Source organism: Schistocerca cancellata, chromosome 2, assembly GCF_023864275.1.
Source record: "Schistocerca cancellata isolate TAMUIC-IGC-003103 chromosome 2, iqSchCanc2.1, whole genome shotgun sequence".
Taxonomy (NCBI): Eukaryota; Metazoa; Arthropoda; class Insecta; order Orthoptera; family Acrididae; genus Schistocerca; species Schistocerca cancellata.
The window spans coordinates 171,847,875-171,874,128 of record NC_064627.1 but is presented as its reverse complement, the minus strand read 5'-3'; the positions used below and the strand labels follow the sequence as shown (position 1 = coordinate 171,874,128).

The window sequence follows — 26,254 nt, the reverse complement described above, 5'->3', positions numbered from 1 at the left end:
CTTACACCACTTATTGCCTGAACTGCCTATTTCTGAGTAAAAAATATCCTTTAAGAATGGGAAGAGTTAGCCCAGAATATAATACCAAATGATGTTCAGCAAATGAAAATAAACAAAGTAGACTAATTTTCGTGTTGAACGATCACTCACTTCAGATATCGTTAGAATAGTAAAAATGGCAGCATTAAGTCTTTGAACAAGATCCTGAATGTGGGCTTTCCACTACAGTTTACAGTCTATTTGAACACCTAGAAATTTGAACTATCTAGTTTCACTAATCATATGCCCATTCTGTGAAATTAAAACTTTGAATTTTGTTGAATTGTGTGTTACAAACTGTAAAAACTGAGTATTACTGTGATTTGGCCTCTTCTATTTTCTACAAGCCATGAACTTATGTCATAAACTGCACTGTTTGAAATGGAGCCAATGTTGCACCCAACATCCCTTACTACCAAGCTAGTGCTTATTGTTAAAGTAAGAGGTGAACCAATTGTGAGCTACTCCCCCGTATTCCATAATGGTCCAACTTCTGGAGAAATATTTTGTGATCAACACGGTCAAATGCCTTAGTTAAATCAAAAAATATACCTAGCTTTCGAAACCTTTTGTTTAACCCATCCAGTACCTCACAGAGAAAAGAGAATATAGCATTTTCAGTTGTTAAGCGACTTCTAAAGCCGAACTGTACATTTGATAGCAAATTATGTGATACAAAATGATCAGTTATCATTTTCAATAACTTAAGCAAACATTGATGGCATAGAAATAGGTCTAAAATTGTCTATATTGTCCCTTTCTCCTTTTTTATAAAACGGCTTTACTACTGAGTACTTCAATCGTTCAGGAAACTGACCACTCTTAAAAGAAAAATCACAAATATGGCTAAGCACAGGGCTAACATGTACAGCACAGTACTTTAATATCCTGCTAGGCACTCCATCATATCCATGAGTCCTTAGTCTTCAATGATTTATTTATTGACTCAATCTCCCCCTTGTCAGTATCACAGAGGAGTATTTCAGACACAAATCTTGGAAAGGCATTTTCCAAGAGAGTTTTATGATTCCTTGTAGAAATTAAGTTTTTTACTTAATTCACCAGCAACGCTCAGAAAATGATTGTTAAATACTGTACATATATCTGATATATCAGTAAAAGAAATATTTTTACTATGAACTGACTTCATATCGTCGACCTTGTGCTGCTGACCAGACTCTTCATTCACAACCGACCCTATGGTTTTAATTTTATCCTGTGAATTAACTATTCTATTTGCATACCACATACTCTTTGCCTTCCTAATAATGTTTATAAACACCTGTCTTGTCACAGATCCTCAAAGTCTCTGGTTCAAGCTTTCCAATCGGCTTCGAATGACTGAAAGTGACAACAGCGCACACTTGAAGCACTGTATTTGGTCAGTTACTGTTTATTACTGCAACGACAAGTCAAAACAGATATTCTGTGGCCATAAATATAAATATACAAATCATTCACATTAAGACAGAAATGCACAGTGTTGTTTAGTATGGGTATATAATTTTAATTTTTGTCAGCACTGTAAATCACTCAAGGAAGTTGGGCATTAAGAAAATGAACTTATGATCACAGAATTTGGGGTTATCTCTTGTCCAGCAATCCTGATTTGTATTTGTGCAGACTTTCAGAAATAACTCCAGATGAATCCCATATTCAAAACTCATTGTGAAATTTGTAATATGTTAATCTTGTTACAGTAACAAATTGTGATACTAATTTTAATTTGTGTGTGGTATAAAACTTATTATAAACTCTATTGTGATACACCATTCAAATACAAAATAAGTAAAATAACCAGAAATGACTTTTGCGGATACTGAAAAGTTCTCACAATAAAGTAAGTCACTGGTTGTAAAAGTATGTAATATCCTTCTGTAACTGTGTATGTTTTTGTCCATTATCATGAGATGTTGTATTTTCTTTTATTACAGGAAAATAAACAAAAAGTGGCAGAATGTATATTAAACAATACAACATTGCACCACCTAAGGTCCATTATAAAAGATTTCTTGAAACAATACTTTTTAAAAAATAATTTGAATGCAGATTATGTGCTACTTCATTATACTCAGAATCTTGCGAACTATTCCTGCAATTACTATCAAGATTCATCCTGGGAAAACACTGTATCTGTTATCAGTGGCTATATTCAGAATATTGAGGTACATTCTAGAGAAATTTTTATGCTGGTCCAGTCGTTTTGTAGTAAGTTTAAAGTAATGTAATTTTAGCTAATGTTGATCTTGTTTTAGGATCGTATAGAATGCATCTTGTACATCATAAAAAAAGCTTCAGTACCTTGGAGCACTGCCATAGCAGAAATGGCAGAAGCTGGAGCAAATCTGAAACATCCTCGAGCATCCGACATTAGATACGAGCAGATCAGCGTAAAGTCAAAATTAATTTTAAAAAAATATGGCATCGTGAAACCATCTCAACAAGACACAAGAAATGTAAGTTAATAGCCAAGAAGATCTATCTTTCTACCTGTTGTATTAATTAATGTTACTTGTGGAAGGATGTATAACATACTTGCATATTCTTAATGATGGTATTTTTGTGTTATATTTTATAATCCACCTGTAGCAAGTATATTATTGTGCTTTTACATACTCTTAATTTTTAAAGGTCTTTTTCACATACCATATGTTATTATAAGATGAGGTTTTTTCCTCAAGTTTGTCATACAGCTTTCGGCCAGTCTACACACACACACACACACACACACACACACACACACACACACACACACCCATGATGCTGGAGTTGGCGGTCTTTTATTTGTGTGTGTGTGTGTGTGTGTGTGTGTGTGTGTGTGTGTGTGTTTACTGGCTGAATAAGTAGTGATCTATCTTTTCCTATGTTGTTGACATTCCTACCTGGAGTTTCAATTGTTTGATTTTCATTTCCTAATTTTGTAGTTAATGCCTCATTTACAATAACTGTGCTGCACTTAATTCTGTTGACTTTGGTTTACTTTATAATCTTATTCTTTTATCTAAAACTTCTTGCTGGTAATCATACTCAAAAAAGGCACTCCTCAAGCACTGTTCTTACATTCAATCCTATTTCTAATACTGCTGTTACCTATGCAATTTGTCACTGTCCAGAATAAATGGCACTAAAGGTTCCTTGTTATAGTTTATGGTAAGCCAATTAAGATTTTTGTATGATTTTCTGCTGACACCCTTATTTTATTTTGTTACAGACACGTGTTTCGTTAGACAATATACGCTATGTTATAAAGCAGGCCAGAGATGAAATGCACAGTGATGTAGTACAGTTGATGGAAGCATCCCCACAACTGAAGTCCCAAGCATACTTGTACCTTGCCAATTTTTATATGGAAAAAGGATGCCAGAAAGAAGCTTTTGCCACTGTTGAAATGCTTGATAAAGATTTACTTGTAGAGTTGTGTGAGAAAATGGTATATAAGATAGATTACTTTTTGCAATCAGAGTTGCTCAGTGATATCAGCAGCAATTATATAACTGCTTTGGGTTATATTGTCGACAAATATGGAAATGAACTGGAGGAACTGCAAAGTATTCCTGTACAAGAGTTGAAGAATATGCATACTCTAAAATGCGAATTTGGAATGGCAGTGAAGTTAGACCAGTATGTGTCAGAAAGATTTCGTAAGGATGTCATTAGAAAGTATACTTTGCGCATGTTGAAAAGTAACTTTGAATCCTATGATTCCATGAAATATGATTTAGAAAGACTGACATACCTTCTTCAGTTTTCATATGAAGAGGGTTTTCTAGTGGCTGCACAACAAGCCTGTGATGAAAAGGAACTTGATGTTGCTCGTTTATTTGCAGGGTGAGTATGTTCTGTATCAGTATTTAAGCATTTATGCTCATTATAATCACTTAAGTCTTATTTAAAGTCTGTTCGTCAGCGTTTATTATCAAGTCATGTAGAACACTGTGTTTATGCTAAGGTTGTATGATAAGGTGCAAAGTTGCCAGCCTAGTACAGGTACTGGTACTGATATCAATGGATTTCTCCATTTGTTGTGTTAGTGCTTGCTACTGTACCTGAGCAGTCAGCATGTGTGACTGCCATGCAACGAACACTATTTTGATCATAGTACTGATATTTTTCCTTGGTGGGAGAACTGTAATTGGGTGTAGTCAGCCTTGTTGGGCCTGTTGAGGAGCTTCTTCAAGGAGAAGTAGCAACTGCCAAGAAGCTGACAGTGGCTGAAACAGTGGTGTGCCGGCCAAGTGCCCCTCCATATCACATCCAAGGGTGCCTTGGCAGAAAATGTGTGGTTGTCAGGACCTGATTGTGGAGTTAGTTTGAACTTCCAAACTCTGAAGTCTGTGCGTTTCATATGTTGTGCTTCACAATCCTTCTTGCATTTTTTCTCAGTACTTCACCACCATCATTATTATTATTATTTTGATTATTTTCTTTAACCATTTCCATCTTGGACATCACTTTTATTTCTCAGTACAGAATAGCTAACAAAAACACCAGAAGCAAAGAATTATCACCTATGGATACAAAAGTAAATCACTTAATCAGCATGTCACTATATTTTGTTTTAGAAAACACATTAGAATTGTAAAGTAAACTGACCATAAGGTGCTACAGATAATGGTCTTAAAGTGTACTCGTAACAATGAGAGACTCTTAGGTTAATTGTGGAAATACGGCATGTGAAAATGGAATTGTCAGTTTGAGTGGGTGCCCAAAGAAATCTGTGTTACTGAGTACCCAGAACCCATTATCAGTTGCAGTCCGCAGCTCGTGGTCTCGCGGTCGTGTTCTCGCTTCCCGAGCCCGGGGTTCTGACTTCGATTCCCGGCAGGGTCAGGGATTTTCACCTACCTCGAGATGACTGGGTGTTTGTGTTGTCTTCATTTCATCATCATTCATGGAAGTTGCAAGATTGGACTGAGAAAAGGTTGTGAATTTGTACGGGCGCTGATAACCGTGCAGTTGAGCGCCCCACAATCCAAAAATAATAATAATAATAATAATAATAATAATAATAATAATAATAATAATAATAATAATCATCATCATCATGAGTTGCAGGTTGCATTCAGGGGTAACAAAAATTTATTTCGTGTAATTATTGACTGAATCTAAAAAATTAAAATGCTGTCATAATCTACTAATATAGACGGATAAACTTAAGTTAAAAAACATGATAAGACAAGTATTACAGTTGGAAACTGTATTTGTCTTGAGGCAGTGGAACTGACAATGCACAAATACCTAAACTTTATAGTCATCTAGTATCTGAAAATGAGAATACTTAGTGTCATCCAACAAACTTAACACATAATTTCAAACCTTTATGAAACTCTTTCTTGCTGACACCTCCCACAAAATGATTAAAGGAAGAAAGTTTATTACTCACTGCATTTTTGATGTTCATGCAGTAAAACTTAAGCATTAGACATAATGTTCTACTTTATTACTTCTTCACTACAAACTCTATTTGCAACCCGTTTCATAGACTGTATCTACAAATGTCACTGAATGTAGGTGAAAAGTGGTATCATTCTAAAACACACGGTTTATGATATGTGACGTCAAAGAACTTACATGCATGAAAAACTAGCTTCTGCTTAAAATGACGCACATAAAACTTCAACATCAAACATGATGTTTTAATTTATTGCTTGTTTACAACTAACTCTATTCGCAACAACCTTGGAGGCAGAGTCATTTGTATCACTGAATGTACCAGCAATATTATATCAATGTACAACACGTAGTTCAGGAGATATGATGAGATGCATGAAAAACTTGCAATTGCTTAAAATGAAGTGCAAATTACCCACACTCTGTTCATCCAGTTTTTCTTAATGAGAGCACTTAGCAACTTCCAACAAACTTTAAATATGATTTCAAACCTTTTCTAAACTTTTTCTTGCTTATGTGCGTAATGCCAAATATTTAGGAGTAAATTAAAAATGGGGGTTTTCTAATGTTGCTGCTCATTTTTCAGTCCTCATGCTCCTGAAATGAACAAAGAAGAGAGTAACACTGATTTTAAGGTGCCTACCAGCTGTGATCTTTTAAAAACATGGTTAATAAGGCGGGCTAAAAAAGAAAAAAGTGCGTACAGTGCTGATGAAATAAAAGGCCAAGAAAATCCATAATTTATAAGAACAATTGTCAGTTTCTATTTTTAAGGCAAATCATTGCTACGGTATGCAGAAAATTTACCGATACAAAGACTACCTTTGCTAATTCTACAGAAGTCTACAAGTCCATGATGCTTTAACAGGATTAAAAAAAAAAAAAAGTAATACCAGTCGGAAGAGAAGCATTTTTACAGAATGATAAACCAAAGTATTTGTCCCTGAAGTCAAAAAACATGTGTGCAGCTTGAAAGAGAAACTGGAAAGCTCAGAGTCCCCCCCCCCCCCCCCCCCCCCCCCCCCCGCTCTCCTTCTCCACCCAATTTTACTTCAGTTTCCCAGCTGATGAACCATGACATGACTGAAGGAATAAATTGTTATTACAAAAAGACATTGCCGTGTACAGTACTGATTGTTAGAGTCCTTGTCTGCCAACCACTCCTGACGCAGTAAAAGTTTAGGCATTCCCCACAGACACTCCTTCCACTAATTATTAGTAAGTCTACTGAAGGAGCAGCTCATCAACTTGTGGATAGAACACTTTAATTTTCACTCTTAAATAACAACTCACTCCATTACATTTTACAGACAAGATCTTAACATGAATATATAAAGAAGCCTTAATGCAGTTGACATTATTGTCCATCGGACATTTGGATCATTGAAGTTCCTTGGAGCAGTGTGTGACACAGACAGTTCTTTGCTGCATTTGTGGGTGACATCAGGTGCAGCTTGACCAAACTCGGCGCTGCACAAAGCCCAAAAAGCAATACTTCAGACAGACAACACACAATAATAAAACCAAAATATAATATAAAGAAACCATGATCCAACTAGGGATAACCTTGATCCTTGGGCTACTCATCCCACTAACATGATACTTGTCACACTTGTTCATTTACATGCTACTACAGTACTTATTTTCCCACCAGTCCACTACATCTGTCATAATTACAACTTTTGAAATCATGGAAAATTATGTGCCCTCACATCTGCCGCACCTTATAAATGAACAAGCTTCGAAAGTAATGTTGTAGTAAGATGCTTTATGAGCTAGTATAGACCTAATTTTGTTCCTTCACATAGTAAACACTATTTTATTGGTCAGCTTAAATGTCTTCCTTGTATCAACAATCTTATACTTCTTATGCTTCTGTTCTCACAATCCGCTTGTATTACATTATCCAGACATCATATGCACCAGTATACACACAGAGGCATGATAATCAGTCAGTCATTTGATATGCCTTAAGTTTGCAGGCGTATTTCTGTGACTTATGCAAATTAAAGTTGTAGTACACTAAATACAACAAGAAGTCTCATTCATCTTATCTGCAGTAGTGCAGGTGTACCACACAGCTGAATGAATGTCTCAGGTAAACTGCCTGTATACACAGTTTGCATCTGGTTGCTCAGATTAATTCAATTACATTCATCATGTGCAAAAAGGATGATACACATCTTAATAAAAATAAGCAGGTTAATATGATCATCTTCGATGGAAAAAAAAAAATTTGTAGGTGTGGGACTGTTCATATACCTATGAATTGCAGCAGATCTGCTACTGTTCTTTAAAACTGGTACATGAGTTGCCAGTGACAGAAAGCATATCATGCCCTCCTCCCCCCCCCCCCCCCCCCCCATAAGTATGAAAGGTAAAATTGAAACCCTCCCAGGTGTGACCAATTAAAATTTCCATTATAAAAATTTGCATAATAATGCACAAAGCGTGACGAAGCTAAATGCAAATTTTGTTCCCATGGTATGTATCCTTTCTTTAATTTTTAAAAAAGAAAAGAAAAATAAATTTTTGTGTTTAGCGTTCATTAGATTAGGAAGGATATTTAATACTTGAGCATTGTTTGGGCTGGACACAGTGTTAGCATACCATGGTATTCAAAATGGAAAGATTCAGGATTGGTTTAAGTTCACTCTTGCATATTGCTAACAACATTGGTAACGGCACTAATAGAGTAATACTATAAACAGAATGGATTGCTTCACTTCCCAACCTAATATTTCATGTTAGATTACTTCTGAAAAAGCGCGCGCACACACACACACACACACACACACACACACACACCCTAAAAGCCCCCTGTGGGTCCGGGGGGTTAGAATAGGCCTGAGGTATTCCTGCCAGTCATACACACACACACACACACACACACACACACACACACACACACACACACCCTAAAGCCCCCTGTGAGTCCGGGGGGGGGGGGGGGGGTAGAATAGCCCCGAGGTATTCCTGCCCCCAGCCATAAGAGGGAACTAAAAGGAGTCTCTCACTTTTTGTCCCTACGAGTTCAGGTTCCATTCTCTGGTTTGACCTACCACTTTCAAAATTCTACAGAAGTGTTAGCCATATGGTGAAGGACGCCTTACATGGTGCACAAGTGCCCTTAGATTTGATCTCCTGAGTCTCTTGTGATGGCTTTGCATCTCCACCTGCGATTCAACTATTTGGGCAAGGACACTTTACAGGTTCCGTTGTCTCCTGTCCTCTGTTGCCCCCATGACAATATTGGATTTCTCTGCACCCAATATCCAGCATGGTAGCCAGTCCGTTGTGGTGGGGCTGTCATGTACCCATTTGGTGGTAGCCCCCTGACAACACAGGGATCACACTGCTGATGCCTGAGCTGTAAACTCTTCACATATGCCAAGGAGTAGATGTCTGTCTTCCTGTGGCAGCAGGACTCCCAACAACGGCCATCATGCCAGATGACCTTTGCTGTGGCTGGGAGACATCCGTGGGGAGAGCCCCTGATTGGAGTGGGTGGCATCAGTGCGGATGACGCACAATTAATTGGACTATGCCATCTCTTGCTGGTGACCGTATGGCACCAGCAGTCTCTAGGAAGGACAAGATAGAATACAATGCCAACAGGTATGACCCTATATCATTTCCCTCCCTCGCTACACCATAGGAGGAATGTAGAATTACAGACTGGAGAAAACCATATTCGCCTCGGTTTTTAGTCTGTAGCAAAACCAACGGGGACTCTTTTCTACCTACGACACCTCAGTTTTTCATTGAACACCTTGAGGATAAGTTTGAAGTGATAGCTCTGTCCAAGATGCAAAACGGTGCAGTCGTGATTCAGACAGCATCCCCAGCCCAATTTAGAGTGTTATTCGCCTGTGACAAGCTGGGTGATATTCCTGTTTCCATCACTCCCCATAAAAGACTCAGCATGGTCCAGGGATTATTTTCCATCATGACCTCCTCTTGCAGTCTGACGATGAGCTCTGCGCCAATTTAGAACGGTGGGGTGTTCATTTCATCCGGCATGTTTACAGGGGACCCAAAGGCAACAGGGTTGCTACCAGTGCCTTCATCTTAGCCTTTGAGGGTGATTCATTGCCTGGAAAGGTCAAGGTGATGGTTTACCGCTGTGACGTTAAACCATACATCCCTGCCCCTATGTGGTGCTTTAAGTACTGGAAGTTCGGGCACATGTATTCCCGCTGCACTTCCAGCACCACATGTCAAGACTGCGGATGTCCTCTGCACCTATATACTACATGTGTGCCACCTCCCACTTGCATCAACTGTGGAGAGCACCACTCTCCCTGCTCGCCAGACTGCCCAGTGCTCCAAAAGGATCGGAAAATTATGGAGTACAAGATCCTGGAACAGTTGACTTACACAGTGGCTAAACATAAATTTGAAAGATTACAACCCATTTGGTTGATGTCGACATACGCTGCAGCCACATCACCATCACCATTGCTGTCCCAAGTGCAAGTGGCTTCTCCCTCTGTACCACAAACAGTGAGCCCTCCGGGCTACAAGAATACATCTGCCCCTTTGGTGGTAGGGGGAATTCTTCCTCTGTTGTTCTCAAAGCCCCCACTTTGGGAGCAAGGCTCCCCCCAAATGCAGGGACATCGGTCCCCTCCCCCCTGCTGAAGAAGCAACAGCCTCCTCCCCCTCCTCTCGTGCGGTAGGGGTCCCTCGGGCCCCTTTCTCCCAATATCTATCTCCACTAATAGCACGGCGGACACTCGCCAGTGGCTCAAGGAGCCAAAAGCTACTGGACAAAGACCTTCACTGTCTTCCTTCTTCCTTCCATCACTCCCTATCAGTTCTGCTACTGAGGATACAGTGGAGATCTTAGCATCCTCTGTGGACGTGGATCTCACTGTGCCTCAAATCATAGAAATGGATACAAAAACTCAGTCGGAGGTGGCAGGTGACACTGAGGCATAACTTGCCTCCTTGCGCACTTCATGCCTTTTGAGCCTCACGATAACATCATCCTCCAGTGGAATTGCAGCAATGTTTTCCACCACCTGGCTGAGTTACGGCAACTGTTAAGCTTTACTCCTGCTTTCTGCCTTGCCCTTCAGGAAACGTGATTCCTGGCAATGCGGACCCTTGCCCTCCATGGCTATAAGTGATATTAAAAGAACTGTAGCAACTATAATAGTCTGTCAGGTGGAGTTTGCGTCTGTGTCCTTAACTCAGTATACAGTGAACCAGTGCCCCTTCAAAGCCCTCTTGAAGCTGTGGCTGTCAGTATAAGGACGACACAAGAAATAACTGTCTGTAACGTGTATCTCCCTCCAGATGGTGCAGTACCCCCGAACGCATTGGCTGCACTGATTGATCAACTCCCTAAACCTTTCTTACTTTTAGGAGATTTTAACGTTCATAACCCCTTGTGGGGTGACACAGTTCTTACTGGCCGAGGCAGAGATGTCGAAAATTTTTGTGTCACAACTCGACTTCTGCCTCTTAAATACTGGGGCCGCCACGTTTCATTGTGGCACATGGCACGTATTCGGCCATTGATCTCTCGGTTTGCAGTCCTGGCATTTTTCCCATGTATCCACTGGAGAACACATGACGACCTGTGTGGTACTGACCACTTCCCCATCTTCATGCCACTGCCCCGGTGTGTGGCAGACTGGGAAGCCTTCACCTTTGCTGTCACTGTTGAATCTCCCCCACATGGTAACATTGATGTGGTGGTTGAGCAGGTAACTACGATGATCGTTTCTGCGGCAGAAAACATGATCTCTCATTCTTTAGGGTGCCCCCAGTGAAAGACAGTCCCTTGGATATCGCCGGAAGTTGCTGAGGCAATTAATGAGTGCCGGTGAGCTCTACAGCGACATAAGTGGCACCCTTCCCTGGAGCGCCTCATAGCCTTTAAACGGCTTCGTGCCCGTGTTTGCCAGCTTATCAAAAGGCGGAAACAGAAGTGTTGGGAGAGGTACGTGTCTACTATTGGATGCCGTATGTCACCTCCCCAAGTCTGGGCAAAGGTCAAAAGAGTTTTTGGGTACCAGACCCCAACAGGTGCTTCCGGTGTTAACATAAATTGCATGTTGTCTACCGACACAAACGCAATTGCCGAGCAGTATGCTGAGCACTACGCTCACACCTCTGCATCAAAGAATTACCCCCCAGCCTTTCGCACTCTCAAATGGCGGATGGAAGGGAAAGTCCTCTCTTTCATTACACGCCACAGTGAACCCTATAACACCCCATGCACATTGCCCCGACACAGCTTCTGGGCCCGATTGGATCCACAGTCAGATGATTAAATATCTCTCATCTGACTACAAGCGACATCTCCTCGTCATCTTCAACCGAATCTGGTGCAATGGCGTCTTTCCATCACAATGGCAGGAGAGCACCATCATTCAAGTGCTCAAACCCGGTAAAAACGCACATGATGTTGGTAGCTGTCGGCCCATCGGCCTCACCAATGTTTTTTGTAAGTTACTGGAACATATAGTGTGTCGGCGGTTGGGTTGGGTCCTGGAGTCACATGTCTACTGGCTCCATGTCAGGGCGCCTTCTGGCAGGGTCGCTCTAACACTGATAATCTTGTGTCCCTAGGGTCTGCCATCCAAACAGCCTTTTGCAGACGCCAACACCTGGTTACCATCTTTTTTGATTTACGAAAAGCATACGATACGACCTGGCGACATAATATCTTTGCCACATTATATGAGAGGGGTCTCAGAGGCCCGCTCCCGATTTTTATCCAGAATTTCCTGTCACTTCATACTTTCGATGTCAAAGTTGGTGCCTCCCATAGTTCCCCCATATTCAGGAGAATGGGGTCCTGTATTGAGTGTCTCTCTGTTTTTAGTGGCCATTAATGGTCTAGCAGCAGCTGTAGGGCCATCTGTCTCACCCTCTCTGTATACAAACGACTTCTGCATTTCGTACTGCTGAAAGAGTACTTGTGTTGATGAGCAGCACCTACAGGGAGCCATCCACAAGATGCATTCGTGGGCTCTAGCCCACGGCTTTCACTTTTTCGCCACAAAGTCGAGTGTTAGGCACTTCTGTCGGTGTCGTGCTGTTCATCCAAAGCCAGAACTTTACCTTACTGACGATCCCATCACTGTAGCGGAGATGTATCGATTTTTAGGACTGGTTTTACACGCCCAATTGACGTGGCTTCCTCACCTTTGTCAGCTTAAGTGGAAGTGCTGGTAGCATCTCAATACCCTCCTCTGCCTGAGCAACACCAGCTGGGGTGCAGATTGCTCTATGCTGCTGCAGCTATACAGAGCCCTTGTTCAATCCCGCCTTGACTATTGGAGTCTGGTTTATGGTTCGGCGGCGCCCTCGGCATTGTGTTTACTCGACCCAGTGCACCGCTGTGGTGTTAGACTAGCGATGGGAGCTTTTAGGACAAGTCCGGTGACCAGCTTTCTTGCGGATGCTGGAGTCCCTCCAGTACAGGTCAGACATGCACAACTGCTCACCAGTTACGTAGCATACGTTCGTAGTTCTCCTGTGTATCTGAATTACCCTCGTTTTCCCACACATGGTGGTTCATCTCCCACACTGGCGGTCCAGGTCCGGGCTTACAAATGCAGTTAGTGTCCGATCCTTTCTATCTGAACTGGAGTCCTTCCTTTACCACCTATACTCGAGGTCCAATCGCGTACACCTCCATGGTATACACCTAGGCCGCAGCTTCGCCTGGACCTTTCACATGGCACAAAGGGCTCAGTTCACCCCGAGGCTCTCCGCTGGTACTTCATCTCGATTCTTGACATGTACCGAGGCCATCAAGTGACTTACTCCGACAGCTTGATGGCTGATGGTCACGTCGGCTTCGCGTATGTCCATTGAGGACATATTGTACAGCATTGCTTGCCCTATGGCTGCAGTGTTTTCACTCCAGAGCTCATGGCTATATATTGTGTTCTTGAGCACATTCGTTCATGCCCTGGGCAGTCGTTTCTTCTGTATACTGACTCCTTGAGCAGCCTACAAGCTATCAACCAGTGCAAACCTCATCATCCTTTGGTAGCGACCATCCAGGAGTCCATCTGTGCCCTGGAACGGTTGGGTCGTCCAGGGGTGTTTGTGTGGACCCCAGGACATGTCAGAATCCCAGGCAACAAACTTGTTGACAGGCTGGCCAAACAGGCTACACGGAAACAACTTATGGAGACTGTCATTCCAATAACTGACCTGTGTTCGTTTTTACATTGCCAGGCTTTTTGGCTTTGGGAGACAGAATGGCATATTCTCAATACGCACAACGAACTGCATGCCATTAAGGAGACTACTACTGTGTGGCAGTCCTCCATGCGGGTCTCTCGCAGGGACTCTGTGGTTGTCTGCTGGCTGTGCATTTGCAACGCTTGGGCGACCCACAGCTACCTCCTGCGTCGTGAAGACCCGCCTCCGTGTCGATGCAGTGCCCGGTTGACAGTGGCCCGTATTCGGTGCACTGTCCCACTTTGACTGCCCTGCGACGAAATCTTCTGTTACCGGTCTCGTTGCCGCTAATTTTTTCTGACAACGCCTCATCGGCTGATTTAGTTTTACATTTTATTTGTGAGGGTTGGTTTTATCATTTTGTCTAAATTTTAGCGCATGTCCTTTGTCCCTCTGTGACCTCCACCCTAGTGCTTTTAGGGTGGAGGTTTTAATGTGTTGCAGAGTGGCTGGCTTCTACACATTATTCTCATGGTCAGCCAGCCATGGTAATCTGTTTTGTCATTTTAATCTTTTCTACCTGTTTCTTGCGTTTCTGTGGTTTTCTTCTCCCCTCCTTTCCATTTAAGTGTTTGTTGCCCTTCTGTCGTCCTTGTCATTCTTGTCGTTTTTCCATTTTCTGTTGTCAGTCTTGCTTGTTTTATTCTCACCCTTGTGGCATTGTTTTATTTGGAACAAGGGACCGATGACCTAGCAGTTCGGTTCCTTTCCCCCTCTTTTAAACCAACCAACCAACCTTACTAAGACTATAATGTAGTTATAGTAGCACCTACATGCCTTATTTCTCCACGATAATTAGAATTGGTTATCATTCATGCCTCATTCTGCACAATTCTAGTGAAGTGTTCTGTTTTTAAATATTTTAATCACAATAGGCGAAAATACAAAGTGTTTGAAAATTCCCGTTACAAACTTCTAAGACTTGTAGAGGGGAATGAGTACATAATATTTTGAATAGGAACCTATGCCTGGAATCGTACCATTTTCGCTCTACAACATTTTCAGTGCATGCTTTAAATAGTGAAAACTGCACCTGTTAACTACTTTTTTATGCTTAGAACAATGCATTTTGAGAATTTATTCTTATTTTCAAGTGCATTTGTTTACATGAATGTGTTTGATGATGTTTGCATGTGTGATTTTATGACACTCTTGCGTCTCTTCGATGTTATACTGCAACCGGAAAAACTGACAAAATGAACCTTTGAAAGTTTTTAAATGCTAATGTTAAAAATGGTATTTTTGTTTGTCTACTTACAGGTATTGTGCCTCTTCCATCATACACAATATTATACAAGCACAAATCATCCCTTACATTGTTTGTTTACAAAACATTCTACAAATATGATTTGCATGTGTGTGATACTCTGTATAACAGAGGAGGCACAATACCTGTAAGTAGACAAAAAGTACCATTTCTTATGTTAGCATTTAAAACCACTCAGATTCATTTTAACCATTTTTTCAATTCAGTTTAACCTCAAAATGATGCAAGAAAGGCAGAAAATCACATTTGCAAACATTACCAAACACATTCATGTAAGCAAATGCACAGCTACACTTGAAAATGAGAATAAATTCTCAACATGTGTTGCACCAAGAATAAAAAAATAAGTAACTGGTGCAGTTTTCATTATTTAAATCATGGATGACTTTCCTGAAATATTGGATATGATGAATGAAATGAGGTTTCAATTCAGATGTGACGTGTCCATGTCTGCTGAGGGAAAGAGAAATGTCTCGTAGTTGCTTGTCCTGGTATGCAGTAGGGTAGATAGGATGACGGGCACATCAGACGATCACCTGATGTCACTTAACATCTGCTTTGCGAAGTTTTATTTAGGAGACTCCTGTAGAAACAGAATAAGAGCTGTTGACATGAGTTCTGGCTGCTGTGCTAGAAGTTGAAGAGAGACCAGGTGGGACAGAGAGTGTGTACTAAAACATGCTTCTTAGGTACATTGTCTGTAACAATCTTGGCGGTCATCACATCGAGCTGCTGTTGTAATGAGTCAGTGCTGTTCTGTATGTGTGGTATGCTGTTTTTTTTTGTCCTCCAGAAGACTAGAAAGGTGCATTGTTTAAGTGTTAATACAAACAAATGAGCTTATGTGATAAATGGATGTTTCATTATGTTTCATTTTGAATTATTACCTAATGATAGTACTGAATCATGCCTAATTCAGTTCTTCAAGAGGAAGTGGATGAGTTAAACATCTGAATTGAAACTGCCGTAGAACAGAAATGGTATATTTTGAGACACGGGTTTCTAGAAGTCCTGGAATCTTGGAATCTTGTAACGGGAATTTCCGAACAGTCTGTATGATCTACTGCCAAGTACCCAATAACAAGTTGTTGGAACTGAAAAAGTTTATATCATTATTTTTTAAGAATATGAATGTGGTGTTTAATTCCACCTTAATCAGTTAAGAAAGGTCATTGAATGCCAGATTTTATTTTTCTCTGTTATTATTCCTGTTCATATATCTGCGTCCAGATCTGTTGCACTTTTGACTATTGTGGCCCCTGTTGTAATGGCTATGCGTATGTTGCATTGGTTACTGTTATTGCTATTGCAACTTGCTTGCCATCTTTCGTATTCTCGCTCAGTGGTGTCTATTTGTTCCAAATATTGTAATAAATTATTAATTCTACTCCAATCTTTTACTAAAAGTTTCTATCTTACCATTCTGTGGTAAATGGCTGATGACCACTTCTAACAGATGTTCCTGCCTTTTGGGATCGTTTAAATATTTTGCTTTATTGGCATGCCATTCTGTGTTGTTTCTGTAACTTTTCCTATAATTATTGTCGTTGTGTTTGGATCATAAAAGTTTGAGGTTCTCCTGTTGAAATACCCTAATTGTAATAATCCCCACTGTGCTGCTTCTCCGTCATACGACTTTTTACAAATCTTATTTTATTGTAGTCTGTCCATGTTCCAGTAAATATACGAGGGTTGGAACTTAAAACAGTGACAACTATTTATTCACAGCCGATACAAAAGTGTTGCATGTTTGTACCTGTTAATGTCCTTCAAAGTAGTAACCAGAATTGTGTAGAACCCGTTGCCAGTGATGTGGAAGGTGTAGTATACTGTTAGCAGAGCCTGTTCTGTTGATGGTGTGAATGGAACGATCTAAAGTTATAGTGATTGTTGTGTATGACTGTGATGGTGTTACCCTAATGCATTACGTTACTCCACGGCAGACCGTCAATGCACAGTAGTACTGTTCGTTTCTGGAGCATCACCTGCGACCAGCTTTGTGAAAGAAATGGCAACTCTTTCTGTACAACCCACCCGTCATTTTGCATGACAATGCGCATGCGCATACAGCACAAGCAGTGCCTGCTCTGTTTGGTCGATGGGACTGGGATGTACTGTACCATCCACCATATTCCCCGGACTTAAGTCCTTGCGTTTGATTTGATTCTGAAGATGAAGGAACCACTTCGTTGCATTCGCTTCAGAACTGTTCCAGAGATTCGACAGGCAGTAGACTGCTCCATTCACACCATCAACAGAATAGGCTCTGCTAACAGTATACTATACCTTCCACATCGCTGGCAATAGGTTCTACACAATGATGGTGACTACTTTGAAGGACAGTAACAGGTTCAAACATGTAACTCTGTTGTATTGGTTGAGAATAAATAGTTGCCACTATTTCAGTTCCATCCCTCACATTTCTGAAAGATTTTAGAAATAAATCAGGATTTATATCCTATAATGGTGTAAATTTTGGAAAATTACGATTAAGACAACTTCTTAATGTTGTTGTTGTGGTCTTCAGTCCGAAGACTGGTTTGATGCAGCTCTCCATGCTACCCTATCCTGTGCAAGCTTCATCATCTCCCAGTACCTATTGCAACCTACATCCTTCTGAATCTGTTTAGTGTATTCATGTCTTGGTCTCCCTCTATGATTTTTACCCTCCACGGTGCCCTCCAATACTACATTGATAATCTCTTGATGCCTCAGAATATGTCCTACCAAGTGATCCCTTCTTCTAGTCAAGTTGTGCCACAAATTTCTCTTCTCCCCAATTCTATTCAGTACCTCCTCATTAGTTATGTGATCTACCCGTCTAATCTTCAGCATTCTTCTGTAGCACTACATTTCGAAAGGTTCCATTCTCTTCTTGTCTAAACTATTATATTTATCATCCACGTTTCACTTCCATACATGGCCACACTCCATGCAAATACTTCCATAAAATACTTCCTAACATTTAAATCTATACTCGATGTTAACAAATTTCTCTTCTTCAGAAACGTTTTCCTTGCCATTGCCAGTCTACATTTTATATCCTCTCTACTTCAACCATCTTCAGTTCTTTTGCTCCCCAAATAGCAAAACTCACTTACTACTTTCAGCGTCTCATTTCCTAATCTAATTCCCTCAACATCGCCCGATTCAATTGGACTACATTCCATTATCCGTGTTTTGCTTTTGTTGATGTTCATCTTATATCCTCCTTTCAAGACACTGTCCATTCCATTCAGCTGCTTTTGCAGGTCCTTTGCTCTCTGACAGAATTACAATGTCATCGGCGAACCCCAAAGTTTTTATTTCTTCTCCATGGATTTTAATACCTATTCTGAAGTTCTGTTTTGTTTCCTTTACTGCTTGCTCAATATACAGATTGAATAACATCAGGTATAGGCTACAGCCCTGTCTCACTCCCTTCCCAACCACTGCTTCCCTTTCATAGCTCTCGACTGTTATAACTGCCATCTGGTTTCTGTACAAATTCTAAATGGCTTTTCACTCCCTGTATTTTACCCCTGCCACCTTCAGAATTTGAAAGAGAGTATTCCAGTCAACATTGTCAAAATCTTTCTCTAAGTCTACAAATGCTAGAAATGTAGGTTTGCACTTCCTTAATCTATTTTCTAACATAAGTCGAAGGGTCAGTATTGCCTCACATGGTCCAACATTTCTACGCAATCCTAACTGATCCTCCCCGAGCCCGGCTTCTACCAGTTTTTCCATTCGTCTGTAAAGAATTCGTGTTAGGATTTTGCAGCCATGGCTTATAAATTGATAGTTTCTGCTTTCTGCTTCCTTTGGAATTGGAATTATTATATTCTTCCTGAAGTCTGAGGATATTTTGCCTGTCTTATATATCTTGCTCACCAGATGGTAGAGTTTTGTCAGGGCTGGCTCTCCCAAGGCTGTCAGTAGTTCTAATGTAATGTTGTCTACTCCCAGGGCCTTGTTTCGACTTAGGTCTTTCAGTGCTCTGTCAAACTCTTCACGCAGTATCAAATCTCCCATTTCCTCTTCATCTACATCCTCTTCCATTTCCATAATATTGGCCTCAAGAACATCGCCCTGGTATAGACCCTCTATATACTCCATCCACCTTTCTGCTTTCCCTTCTTTGCTTAGAACTGGGTTTCCATCTGAGCTCTTGATATTCATGCAAGTGGTTCTCTTTTCTCCAAAAGGTCTCTTTAATTTTCCTGTAGGCAGTATCTATCTTACCCCTACTGATATACACCTCTACATCCTTACATTTGTCCTCTAGCCATCCCTGATTAGCCATTTTGCACTTTCTGTTGATCTCATTTTTGAGACATTTTTATTCCTTTTTGCCAGCTTCATTAACTGCATTTTTGTATTTTCTCCTTTCATCAATTAAATTCAATATCTCTTATGTTACCAAGGATTTCTATTACGCTCGTCTTTTTACCTACTTGATCCTCTGCTACTTTCACTATTTCATCTCTCAAAGCTACCCATTCTTCTTCTACTGTATTTCTTTCCCCCATTCTTGTCAATCGTTCCCTAATGCTCTCCCTGAAACTCTCTACAACCCCTGGTTCTGTCAGTTTATCCAGGTCCCATCTCCTTAAATTCCCACCTTTTTGCAGTTTCTTCAGTTTTAATGTACAGTTGATCACCAATAGATTGTGGTCAGTCCTCATCTGCCCTTGGAAGTGTCTTACAATTTAAAACCTGGTTCCCAAATATCTGTCTGTCTGAAACCTTCCAGTATCTCCAGGCTTCTTCCATGTATACAACCTTCTGACATGATTCTTGAACCAAGTGTTAGCTATGATTATGTTATGCTCTGTGCAAAATTCTACCAGGTGGCTTCCTCTTTCATTCCTTACCCCCATTCCATATTCACCTACTACGTTTCCTTCTCTTCCTTTTCCTACTATCGAATTCCAGTCACGCATGACTATTAAATTTTCGTCTCCCTTCAGTATCTGAATAATTTCTTTATCTCATCATAGATTTCATCAATCTGTGGTGCTAGTTTTCATATAAACTTGTACTAGTGTGGTAGGCGTGGGCTTCGTATCTATCTTGGCCACAATAATGTGTACACTATGCTGTTTGTAGTAGCTTACCCGCATTCCTATTTTTTTTTAAATTTATTATTAAAGCTACTCCTGCATTACCCCTATTTGATTTTGTATTTATAACCCTGTATTCACCTGACCAGAAGTCTTGTTCCTCCTGGCACAATATCTAACTTTAACCTATCCATTTCCCTTTTTAAATTTTCTAACCTTCCTTTCTGATTAAGGGATCTGACATTTCACGCTCCGACCTGTAGAACGCCAGTTTTCTTTCTCCTGATAGTGACGTCCTCCTGAGTAGTCCCCGCCTGGAGATCCGAATGGGGGACTATTTTACCTCCGGAATATTTTACCCAAGAAGACGCCATCATCATTTAACCATACAGTAAAGCTGTATGCCCTCGGGAAAAATTACAGCTGTAGTTTCCCCATGGTTTCAGCTGTTCGCAGTACCAGCAGAGCAAGGCCATTTTGGTGAGTGTTACAAGGCCAGATCAGTCAATCATCCAGACTGTTGCCCCTGCAACTACTGAAAAGGCTGCTGCCCCTTTTCAGGAACCATGTGTTTGTCTGGCCTCTCAACAGATACCCTCCCGTTGTGGTTGCACCTACGGTACGGCTATCTGTATCACTCAGGCACGCAAGCCTCCCCACCAACGGCAAGGTCAATGGTTCATTTGGGGGGGGGGGGGGGGGGTTACTTGTTAATATAGTAGTAAAATCTTACTGTTTCTTACTGTCTTAAATTTTACAAATAAATATTCGACCCCTCTCCTTACTTACCATTTTGCATCTTCTAGATCTGAAATATTATCATTATGCAAGACAAGATTTTCCTTGATTTTATAAGTAATAATTATGATGGATGTGGTGGACTCCTGGGAAAAACTCATGCTGTAGTAGCATGTACATGAAAAAGCATGACGAATTCCACATTGCTTGGAAGACGGATAGTGTCATTTTCTCAGGAATTAAAGTTGTCTCTTGTTGGGATCATAGTTTCTCTAGATTACGTGTTGTTATTGTTGTTGTTGTTGTGGTGGTGGTGGTGGTGGTGGTGGTGGTGGTGGTGGTTTGTTTGTTTGTCTGAGGTATTCATTTGGGCCTCAAATGGCACCGAGTTTGGTCAAGCTGCGCATGGCATCACTTGCAAGTGCAGCAAAGATATGTCTGTGCCGTATACTGCTCCAAGAAATACCGATGACCTGAACATCCAATGGACAAGAATGTCTCTGGCATTGAGACTTCTGTGTATGTTCATGTTAAGAACTTGTCTGTAAAATGTAGTGAGAGTGAATTGTCATATAGAGTGTAAACATTAAACAGTTTTTTTAGCCACAAGTTGTTGAGTTGCTCTTTCACTAGAGTTACTACAATGAGTAACTGAGAATATGTTGGAAGTCCACTTTGACTGTATCAGAAGTGTTTGACAGATGTGGACTCTCGCACAACTATGGAACAATGTGGAAAGAAAGGAAACAAGTCAGCAACTGCACACAGGCACTTACTCGAAGGATGCTGGCAGCAGAAGCTAGTGCCAAGGACACTCCATCAGTAAAGCTTGGAATAAGCACCTTCATTCAGATGATTCTATCACTGCACCAGAAGAGTCACCAAACAGCTAGTTTGGACCTGAACCAGATGGTCTAGGGATGGGAGCTTGTCTCGCTCAAGTCTTGAGAAAAACTGTAGAATTCTCAAGATTCTCACAAAGCATTTCAAGAATTATTAAATTGTACAGCCTTCTCTCAATCAGATAATTCAAAGTAATGAACAATTAGCATAAGAACTACTTGAGACTGCAGCAATCGCATTAAGCTGCACATCACACAGCTGTCATGATTTCTAACAATGTCGGAATGTCTGCAAAATGGAAATTCAGGTGCAGCAGAGGCACACGGGTTGATATGTGGCTTTTAATGGATCTGCTGGCACAACTGCTTTAAGTTAATATAGAAGGAATAGTTTATTCAGAAAAAGAATGGCGTAGAACTAAACTCGGTTTGTATGGTGTTCAGATATAAATGCATTTTATTGTTTTTAATGTACTTACGTTATATTTGATCTTCTGTTGAATTATTCTATGATTTTCCTTTGTTCTTCACTTCATATTCAGAATCGTACATAACTTAAGTCAGCGGTCACCGGCTCTGTAGACTGTGCACTGCATCGACAGTCTGTCTCCGCTGCACTCTGTCTGTTGTTGTTTCCTTCCAAATGACTACATTCAGAGCTTCTACATCGTTCTATATGTTGTCTACATCGTTCTATATGTTGTCATCCCGTCTGTTTCTTGGCCTACCCAGGCATCTTTCTGTTGGGATGTGTACAATGAAAACTTTCTTAGGAAGTTGGGTCTCTGGCATACAGGTTACATGACCTGCCCACTGGAGTCATCTGCTCTTTATATTCCTTGTGCATCAAAGATAATATTTATTTCGCTGATTTGTATTAGGTTTTTAATTTTATGCATAGCACATGTAGATCTGTATGCTAAACGTAATGGAAACCAACATTTTATTGAAGGAATAATGTGCAACATACATTATCGATGCACTGAAGCTAGAAGCGTGTGAAAAAGCTATTTTTGTATCTGAAGCAGTGGCGTGTGAAGTACTGTCCTCCATAGACTGTTTGGGTGTTTGGAGAGAATAAATGAAGATAAAAACTGTGTACCTTTGTACAGGACAGTTGTACAAAACGTACTGTGACAATTACTATAATGTTGTTCCTCTACAACACTTTAAATCAGCTGCAGAGACTCTAGGCTCCTAATATAAAGATGTTCAAAAATGTTGTGCAATATCTTGGACTGCTGCACTAAAAGCAGTTATAATTCAAATAAAAATTTCGTGATGAAGCCACTCCTAAGGCCTGGGACAAAATATCAGCAATGGAGACAACAAAACTGACAGTATCAATTAATTTAAAAAACATACTTATGGAGAAGAAACAAGAAATTTAAGATGTTGCTTAGTATGACTCAATGAACCTTGTGAATTTTTTAACTTTCCATGCATGTTAATGCTATTGCATGGATAAATCCCCATGCAACATTCAACATCCAATAGCCTTTGTGCCAGAGCACTTTAAGCTCCCTGTACATTCAGTGGAAGTTGGCACAAGAATTTGATCACAGGAACTATGGAAAGAAGAGGTAACTCGATGTCCGAATACTTGTTGCTGCTTATTACTGCCTAAAACAGACTACTATTTACAGTTTTCGTTGACACAATGTTTTGTTGTGAAATACTTTATGTACTTTATTTATGTGTAAATTCTAAAACATTTACGATCTGTGGTACACATAGTTGTTACTGCAGTGGTTCATCTCCTAAACAAGCCCCAAAGTTGAAATATCTAGGCGTTCAAATACATTTTAAACTGGAGCCATGTGAAGAAAGCAGAGATAAATCTGCATATACACGATTACTCTAAAATTCACACTTAAGTTTTGGGCACAGGGTTAAACTATTTTTTCTAGAATTCCATTCAATAGCAAATCCACAATGTGATCTTCCTGTTTGATCTCCTGTTTCTTCCATATTATGTCCATGGTCATTTCTACCTAAGCAGGTGGGAGTCGACAAAATATTTTTGCATTCAGGGGAGAAGGTTGCTGATCATAATTTTGAGAAAATATCTCATTGCAATGATAAACATCTTTTGTTCTAATGTTTGTCATCCAACTCTCATATCAAATCTGTGAGTATCTCCTCTATTTTGTGATAAAATAAAATGAAATGAAAGTTCTTTCCTTAAAAGTTTTTTGATGTCCTTTGTCAATCCTATGTGGTTAGGGATGCCATATCGTGCAGCAATACTCCAGAAGACAATGGCAAACACAATGTAGGCTGTCTCCGTAGCAGATTTGTTATCCCTTGTAAGTGTTCCAAGTTCCTTTGTAAGTGAACCAATGAAACACAGTCTTCGGTTTATGTTCCCCACAACATTTTCTGTGTGATAATTCTTATGTACGTTGATTATAATTGTAATCTGTAGGTATTTAGTTCAATCAACAGCCTTTAAATTTGTATGATTTATCATGTAACCAAAATTTAATGGCATTAAATACTTGACAGGTAATTAAGGAAGTAATTATATAAGGCTACCCATACTTAGTATGATACCGTCTAAAGAAGAGTCATGATTTGTGCCTGACTATCTTAAAATAGTTCATGGTTCTTCAAATGGTGTAACACGTTGATATATTTTGGCTTTCAAAATCAACATACTGGAGCAAATATGACATTGAACTTTTTCTAGTATATCCTTGAAATATTATCAAGCCCATTATTTCTTTTCTGTAGCCATCAATATGTGTGCCATTTGAAGTACAGCACTCGAGTCCACATGACAAATAAATGATACATCTCAAGTATGAAATGAAATGTCGTGTGACGAGGGCCTCCCGTCGGGTAGACCGATCGCCTGGTGAAAGTCTTTCGATTTGATGCCACTTTGGCGACTTGCGTGTCGATGGGAATGAAATGATGATGATTAGGACAATGCAACACCCAGTCCCTGAGCAGAGAAAATCTCCAACCCAGCCGGGAATCGAACCCGGGCCCATAGGATTGACAGTCTGTCGCACTGACCACTCAGCTACCGGGGGGGAAACATCTCAAGTGAAATGATAGTTTTCTGCTTGTGTGGCTTGGTGTTGAAGGTCTATCAGATTGCATGGAAGCTATTCACTATGGTAAGTCCACACTTCCATGTATAACAAAACATGTTGGGCTGTTACACATTAGTCAGTCTGTTGTTGTCCTCAGAGTCTGAGTACTGAGGGATTGCGACGTCAGCAGGTTTATGTTTCTGACAGTCTCATGAGATTTTCAAGATTTTCTCAAGCATCTTTCACATCACTAGGCATCTAATTGAAGAATCTTCAAGATTTGGGGAATGCAGTAAGGAAAATATTAAAGACTGGTTCATATATGATTGATGATCATGGATATCAAGTGTTAATGGACGATGAAATAATTTCAAATGTCATAGATGACCAAGGCCCTTACAGTGATGAGGAGGTCTAGCAGCAATGACTGTGCTGAAAAGGACCACCCAGAGGAAGTGTTCCACTGCCTGGAGATGGCTATGAAATGGTTGGAATAGAAGAAGAAAGTGGTGCTGTCCAATTGCTGCCTTTAAAATGTTTTGTGACATTTAATGGCAAGGAAACGAATCTTGGCTGAGAAGGGGAAAGTCAAATTTTGGACATTTGTTCCTAATCTATAGGTTAGCATTAGTGACCAATTTGAACATTTCATACTAGACTATGTACTACGTGTCAGTGCTCTGTGGTGTTTGTATCACAAGTGGTTAAAAAAAAAAAAAGAAGTAGAGTTTTGCATTCAAATCGGCGTTTCTTTGTTTCGAGTTCTCATGAACACTAGCACAAAGTGTGTAATTATCCAAAGTGCCCTCCTCCTCCCTCCAATTTCAGGTAGTCAGTGCTCTACTATAGGTAATAAAAGTTCAATATGGTCCTTTGTTTAGTCACTAACAAAGATCTCATTGTTTAACTCTGGTTTGTCTCTCATAAGGAGATATGCAAGGTCAGCTTCCACATAAAACTCTTCAATATGAACTCCATCCTTGAAATTCAGCTTGAACAAAAAGATTGCTTCCGATTGTAATGTTGAAATACACAAAGATTCCAGAAACAACATAAATATTTTTTTCAATTTTAACACTGTAGATCTCAACAGTACCTGTAAAATATGTCTGTGGAGAGACAGTTTTCCCCCAAATTCTATCAACATCACATGCAAATCCTACTGTCTTGGAGCACCTATATCTTGTAATAAATTAAGACTTTCACAGTCAATGAATGCCTTCAGCTCTCAGCTAAATATTGAAACACTTTAAAATTTACGACCTGTAATGCTCTTCTTAACGTCCATTTTCACCTTGCCTCCTTTTTCCCTTCTTTCATTCAGTTCAGATAGGGCCAAACTTGTTTTAACTAAAGTATCTCTTTCACGTACTCTTTTACTTGCAGTACCTTGATCTGTGGCCACAGGTAGCATAGTTAAAATACTTCTTGTTTCGATCCCAAACAGAGCTTCTGGCATTTAAATTACTTGAGCCTTAGCACCTTTGTTACTGGACTCTGCTATAAATTTTGTCTAATATTGCCATTTTTAGATATTTTATCAACTTGCCATACAGTAAAGTGCAGTATAGTTCATTTTGAGAAGGTTCCAAAATACACTACTGGCCATTAAAATTGCTACACCATGAAGATGACGTGCTACACACGCGAAATTTAACCGACAGGAAGAAGATG

General features: G+C 40.2%; 1 protein-coding gene across 1 annotated transcript in view; it reads left to right on the top strand.

Moving 5' to 3' along the window:
• Window positions 1-26,254, top strand: part of LOC126161492 (uncharacterized) — a 307,720-nt gene that overhangs the window by 151,139 nt on the left and 130,327 nt on the right. The window contains exons 12-14 of the mRNA XM_049917389.1: window positions 1,974-2,204; window positions 2,295-2,495; window positions 3,251-3,867. Of these exons, the coding sequence (XP_049773346.1) occupies window positions 1,974-2,204; window positions 2,295-2,495; window positions 3,251-3,867 (1,049 nt within the window). The remainder of the gene's footprint in view (window positions 1-1,973; window positions 2,205-2,294; window positions 2,496-3,250; window positions 3,868-26,254) is intronic.